The 7195-nt window shown below is 39.7% G+C and overlaps 1 protein-coding gene across 2 annotated transcripts in view; it reads left to right on the forward strand.

Moving 5' to 3' along the window:
• Dlgap5 (DLG associated protein 5) overlaps window positions 1-7195 on the forward strand; it is a 56378-nt gene that overhangs the window by 23917 nt on the left and 25266 nt on the right. For both annotated transcript variants that reach the window (XM_008839589.2, XM_029566678.1), the window contains one exon: window positions 1766-1858. In XM_008839589.2, coding sequence (XP_008837811.1) covers window positions 1766-1858 — 93 coding nt within the window. The remainder of the gene's footprint in view (window positions 1-1765; window positions 1859-7195) is intronic.

Consider the following 7195-nt stretch of genomic DNA (forward strand, 5'->3'; position numbering starts at 1 on the left):
AATCCTACAAAATGTGGCCTTTTACATCTAGCTTCTTAATATGATGCTTTTGAGTTCCATTCATATTGTGGCTTGTTTCTATACTTTATACATTTTTATTACTAAGTAGTGTCGTGATCCTCTGTATCCAAGGATTCTGCGTTTGATATAGGTTGAAAAATGCTTTAAAAAATAGTGTGTGTACTGAACATGTACAGACTTTGGATGTCTTGTTTTTTTTTTTAATTTTATGTGTATGAGTGTATTGCTTGCATGCGAGTGAGTGCACCTGTGTCATGCAGTGCCTCAGAGGTGAGTAGAGGGCTCTGGATTCCTCTGAAACTGGAGTTAAGGACAGTTCGCAGCTGCCATGTGGGTGCTGGAAATCAAACCCAGGTCCTCTGTAAGAGCAGTCAGTGCTCTTAACTGCTGAGCCATTTCTCCAGCCCTGATGTCATTATTCTTAAGCAATATAGTCTGAAAACTATTTCTATACCATTTACATTGTATTCACTATTATAATCTATAGAAGATTTAAACTGTACAGAGATGTATGTAGATTATATGCAAATAGCATGGCATTTTATATAAGGCCTTTGGCCCTCTAGTGTGTGGTGCGGAGGACTGAACTCAGCCTTTCCTATGCCAGAGAAGTGTTCTATCGTTATTATACCCTCTTCCCCCATGTCAGCATTTGGATACTTGTAGGGTTCCCTACCTTACTCCCCATCCCAGAAAAAAGAAAAGGAGTGAAAATGAACAGCCCAGCTTTTAAAATGGGCAAAAGACTTGAACAGATGCCTTAGCAAAGAAAATAAACAGATGGCAGCTACACTTATGAAAAGATCCTGTGCCCAGAAATGACCAATTACCACAATGAGATAGCCACTAGACAGACACCTATGAATGGCAAAATCACAGAACTCTAACAAGAGTGCTGGTAAGGAACAGCAGAATGTGGAGCTACAGGAACCCTCAGTCACTGCTTGTGACAATGCAAAATGACATGTCCATTTCAGAACAGTTGTGTGGTTTCTGGCAAAACTAAACATACTCTTGCCATATGGCCTAGAGATTTCAGTCCTGAGCATTTTACCAAGTAATTGAAAACTTATGCTCATATACAAATCTGTGGACAATTGTTTATAGCAACATTATGCAAAATTGCCAAAATAACCTAAGAAACAAAAATAATGAGAATCTTTTTTTTTAACCCCTTTAGTGATCAAAAACAATCTAGGAGACTTATCTAAATATGACATCTTTTATCTAGATCTTAGAGATTTTGAGATCACAAATGACAATAAAAAATTTTACCATAAAGATTCTTGATTTGAACACTCAATTAACAGTGACTTAAGCCTGGTATGGAGATTTATTCCTGTAAACACAGCATTTGGGAGGCAAGAGCAGGAGGATCAGGAATTCAAGTATATCCTGGGCTATAGCTAATTGTGAATCAGCCTGAGTTGCATAAGACCCTGCCACCAAAAAAAATGGACTGATTTTAATAATTCACTAGTTCTTAGTCTCCCTTTTCAGGTTAGTTTCTGGACTGGGTGTGGCAGTCATGCATGCCTTTAGTCCCAGCACTTGGGAAGCTGTGAGACGAAGATCTGTGAGATCAAGGCCAGCCTGGTTTACATGGTTGGGGTCCAGACCAGCTGGGGCTATAGGGAGACCCTGTCTTAAAACAAACCACTCTTCCCCTTTGCCACCCCCAAAAAAGCTTTGGTTTTTTAATGTAGTTAGTATTAATCTGATGAACTTGGGCATTTATTAACAGGTAGAAGATGTGAACCAAAAATTCAACAATCTGGTCAAACTTGAGCAGTCAGGATGGCAAAACAATAATAATACAAGCAAAAAGGTCTTTCGGGTAAGTTCGTACATTTTATATCCAAATTTCTAATATAGACGTCTTGATTTTTGTTTTAAAATTGGGGGTGAGGGGCAGTTATGTCACAGCGAACATTCAGAGGACAATTTGGAGAAGTTGGTTCTCTCCTTCTATCATGTCACTTTTGAAAACATTTAACTTCAGATTTCTTATTTTACAAACTAAACTTCACATATTACTTATTATGTTTTGATTACCTTTGAAGAAGGAGCAAGGAATGATCAGCATGAAATGTAAAATGTTTATTTCTGGAGAGAAGAAAGTAAGTCTGTGATTGAATTGGGTCACCTGGATGATTTTTATGTTGTCAGACAGTGGGAACGTGAGCATTTATTTTCTTTTTTTCTTTTTTTTTTTTTTGATTGTTTAATTTTATTTTATGCATATGAGTTTTTTGCCAGCATGTATATAAGTGTACACTTGTGTGCATGGTGCCTGCGGAAGCCACAGGAGGGTTTTGGGTCCCCCAGAACTGGAGTTTAGGATGTAGGTTAACTGCCATGTGGGTTCAGCAGCCAGTGCTCTTAACTGCTGAACTATCTCTCCAGCCCCTTGTTTTTTTCTTTCAGCTTTATCAATGTCACCATGTGTAGTGTTGTACCCTTGTAATAGTATTAGCTGTTGGAAGGCTTAAGCAGAACATTGCCAAGAGTTCAAAGCCAGCTTGGGCTACCTAGCAAATACAGGCCAGCCAGGGTTTCATAGCAAGACTCTGCCTCAGAAAAATCAAAATAAAACATAATAATGTATTTGTGAAACTGAAGAGGTGAGTCAGCATTAAAAACACTTGCTGCTCTTTCAGAGAACCCCAGTTTGATTCCCAGCACCCACATGGTGGCTAATAATCATCTGGAACTCCAGTTCCAGGTAATCTGACACACTCTTCTGTCCTCTGCAGGCATTACACTTTGTGATACACTTACATACATGCAGGCAAATCACTCGTAAAGATAACACACAAAAAAAATAAATTTTTTAAATTATGTGTTTATGGAGCTGGAGAGTTGGCTCAGCAGTTAAGAACACTGGCTGCTCTTTTTTTAGAGTACTCTGGTTCAATTCCCAGCACCCACATGGTGGCTAACAACCATCTGTGACGGCAGTTCTGAGGAATCCAGTGCCCTCTTCTGACCTCCATGGGGATTACATGACATGGGTGCATTTACATACATGCAGTTAATATACTCATACATGCAAAAAAATAATAAATACTGTTTTTAATTATTTATTTGAAAGCCAGGCATGGTGGCACATGCCATTAGTCCCAGCACTCTGGAGGCAGAGGCAGACAGATCTCTGAGTTCAAGGCCAGCCTGCTCTGCATAGTGAGTTCCAGGTCAACTGAGGCTACGGGGAGACCCTGTCTCAAAAAGACCCCCCATAAAAAATTATTTGAGTATTTACATCTATTAACTCATTTAATCTTTACAGCAATCCTGTGAGAAGGCTGCTATATCTACAATTAATCGTTGAAAAATCCAAGATTCCAAAAGATAAAATACTTTGCCCAAGGTAGAGCTGGATTCCATACCAGTCTTTTCATTCAAGAATCCATGGCATTACCCTGCAGGTTACATCTCCATGCCATATGCATGCTTTTTGTGTGAGAGACTGTAGAAGTTATTTTGTTTCATTTTTAAGATTTATTTTTATGTGTATAAGTGTTTTGCCTACATCTATGTATACTATATTCTTGCTTGGTGCCCACAGAGGCCAGAAGAGGGTGCTGGATCCCCCAAAATTGGAGTTACAGCGGGCTGTGAACCGCCATGTACATTTTGGGAACAAAACCTGGGTCCTCCGCAAGAACAGCAATCTCAACTGAGCAATCTGTCCGGCCCCCAAAAAGATTTTTTTTAAAAAGAGAAATAGTTCTTTAGCATATATTTCTTGGTGCCAAAGAATTGACATGGTGGTGCATGCCTTTAATCCCAGCACTTGGGAGACAGAGACAGGTGGAGCTCTGTGAGTTCCAGGCCAGCCTGTTTCTACATAGTGAGTTCAGGCCATCTGGGGCTACTGGGAAACCCTGTTATCAAAAAGACCAAAAAAGAAAGAAGAAAGAAAGAAAGAAAGAAAGAAAGAAAGAAAGAAAGAAAGAAAGAAAGAAAGAAAGAGAGAGAGAAAGAAATGCTCCATAGGGGCTGAAGAGAATGCTCAGTGGTTAAGAGCACACACTGTTCTTGCAGAAGACCCAGGTTCAAATCCCCAGTACCCATATATAGCAGTTAACAACTATCTGTAACTCCAGTTTCAGGGGATCAGAATCTCTCTTCTGGCCTCCCTGGGCATTGCAAGAAATGGCTTAGCAGTTAAGAGCACTTGGTGCTCTTGCAGAGGGCCTGGGTTTAGTTTCTAATAACCACATGGCAGCTAACAACCATCTGTACAGTTCCAGGGAATCCAACACTCTCCTCTGGCCTCTTTGGGCAGCAGGATTGCACGTGGTACGTTTATGTACATGCAGGCAAACACTCATACACATAAAATAATTTTTTAAATACTAAATAAATTAGAATATTTTTCTTTGTTTATTTACATAAATAAAATTATTGAGAATTTCATACATGTATATAAGGTGTTTTGCTCAAATCCATGCCCACTCCCTCCCCTCCAGCTCCTCCCATATCTCCCCATCACTTTTTTCTGATAATTTCACATACTCTTTCTTCTTTGATTTATTTATTTATTTTTATGGGGATTTTGGCTATTCTAACATTCCCCCCTCTGAAGAGGGAACCCTAAAATCTAAGGATTAGATACAAGCTCCCAAATACCGTCGACATTTTTGGCCTTTGGAACAGAGTATGTTGCTAAGAGGCCCAAAGACATTTTGGACTTTAGTCAAGAAACTGGCTACTTTTCTTTGGAATCATTTTACCCTAAGTGCCTAGCCAATTCCTACCTCCCATTCTTATCACACCATCCTCTGAAGAGGTTACCCAAATTGCCAATGGGGAATAGGGACACAGACTGCTCTGGCTTCTTCCATGCTGAACAGGGACACAGGGTGAGGCAATTAGAATACCCCTTCAGTGGATTCAGAATTTGCTTTCAGGTATTTTGATAGCTGTTGGAGTGGTTAGAATCAGTGTCAGTTCCCTCTCAAAGGCTTCTAGATAGGGGGAGAAAACAAATTTATCCATCATTTTAGAACAATAGCTGGTTGTTCTAGGGAGCTTAGCTACAGGTGGGCATTACAGTATTGGATACCAAGATTTGAAGTCTTACATCTGAGCATCACTTTCTGGTTAGGAAGAAAATCATCAATGAGAAATAATTGTCTAAATACTTTTTATATAGACTTAAGCCTAATATCTGGGAAGTGTAATTCCTTGACCTCTTAAATATACTAACGACTTTACTCTTTGGTTATACTTTCCTTTTAGATGTTTAAGGCCATACAGTTGGCCCAAATAAATCAATTTATTTTTACACTTAAGGTCATTTGAGGATCTGTTCCTCAGGGGTCACATGGGCTTGGGAGGAGCTCCTGGCTCCTTTCTTTTACCAGTTCCATCTATGTGAAGATAAGTCAAAGGTCCTGCTCAACCATGTCTGGCTTCACTTGGAAGCATGAATGAGATGTTTCCTCTAAGTTGACCCTCCTCTTTATAGACTGGACACTGGTTGAAGTCGATCTCGTGGGGTCTCCATGTCCCCCCTAAACAAGAGGACACGTGACTCCACATTTACAGGACATTTTGAGAGATGTTCCATAGTCCCCTGGAACTTGTTCCATAGTCCTGTGGAACTTAGTCAACCATGAAGGGCAAGGGGCAAAAACTATCGTTTAAGTCCCTCTGACCACATTAGTATAGGCCTCAAAGTATGGCTATTAAACATCTGATAAGGTTAGTTCCACCAGTATGGCACTTTTAATTATCATATGCTGTGTACATAAGACTTGGGTAAAAAACCAAATATTTCAGGTTTATCCTTGACTAGATAAATATTTTGTTCCTTAAACTAGTTGACTATACTATGACCACAGAAATTTTAAGATTATGGATATATTATTTTTGTCTCATCCTGACATTTCATCATAGGTTGTTCAGCTTACTTAACTTTCTTCGTAATGACCAAGTTACCTCAAAGATGGTCACTTTCTAATATACAGGTGATGCTCTATCCCCTGAAGGCCCTGATTAGTCCCATGCAAGGCAATGTTTTAATTATGAGACATAATAGCATTAACAAATAAATTCTCCATCTGTTGTTAGACTTCTTTTCCTGGGGATGCTAAGCAACATTTATTCCCTTTGAAGGTTCTAATGTCAAGCCAATGTTTGATTAAAGTTTTACTGAGAAACCAGTGAATTTGTTGAGTTTAGTTACTAAGATAACTGAGGGGTTGCTGAAGTCTATGTATGACCTGAGGGTATGCACACTGGAAAGCCTTTACCCACCATCGGCCATGCCTTCTCTTCCTAGCCTTCCCAGATGTTTACTTTGGCCTTCCTAAATCCAGCAGGCCATCTGTGATTAGGGCCAGATTACATACAGTTGGCTGGAAAGAGTGGCTGGATACTCTGGTGAGGGTCCAATGACCGTGCTTGGCCCTCTTTTAATGAATGAGCACAACCATCAACAAGCCCAGTTGTGATGATGTTTAGTGATCGGGCTCAGCTGAAGTCGTAATGATGGTAGTTATTTCATGCAAGAAGGGATTGCTGTATAGCATCATCTTATTAAAAGGACCTGGAATTTAAAAGGATTTGGCGCTAGGATCCACATATGAGGAAGAACACACATCATTTGTTTTTCTGAGTCTGTGTTACTTCACTTAGTATAACAGTTTCTAGTTCCATCCATTTACCTGCAAATTTCATTGTTTCATCTCTTTTCACTGCTGACTAGAACTCCATTGTGTAAATAGACCACATTTTTGTTAACCACTCATCAGCTGAGGGACACTTAGGTTGCTTCCATCTCTTAGCCGTTGTGAAAAGACCAGCAACAAACAGGGGTGTACAAGTGTCTCTACAATAGGATGGGTCCTCTGGGTATATGCCAAGGAGTAGTATAACCGGGTCATATGGTAGGTTTATTTTTAGTTTAAGAGTTCTCCACACTGTTTTCCATAGAGGTTGCACAAGTTTGCAATACCACCAGCAGTGAATGAGCGTTCCCCTTCTCCACATCCTCGCCAGCATTTGGTATCATTTGTTACCTTGATCCAAGCCAGTCTCATTGGAGTAAGGTGATACCTTAGGGTGGTTTTAATTTACATTTCCCTAATTACTAACAATGTTGAACATTTTTGAGATGTTTCTTAGCCATCTTTATTTCTTCCTTTGAGAACTCTGTTTAGAT

Source organism: Nannospalax galili, unplaced genomic scaffold, assembly GCF_000622305.1.
Source record: "Nannospalax galili isolate Female #2095 unplaced genomic scaffold, S.galili_v1.0 scaffold336, whole genome shotgun sequence".
Taxonomy (NCBI): Eukaryota; Metazoa; Chordata; class Mammalia; order Rodentia; family Spalacidae; genus Nannospalax; species Nannospalax galili.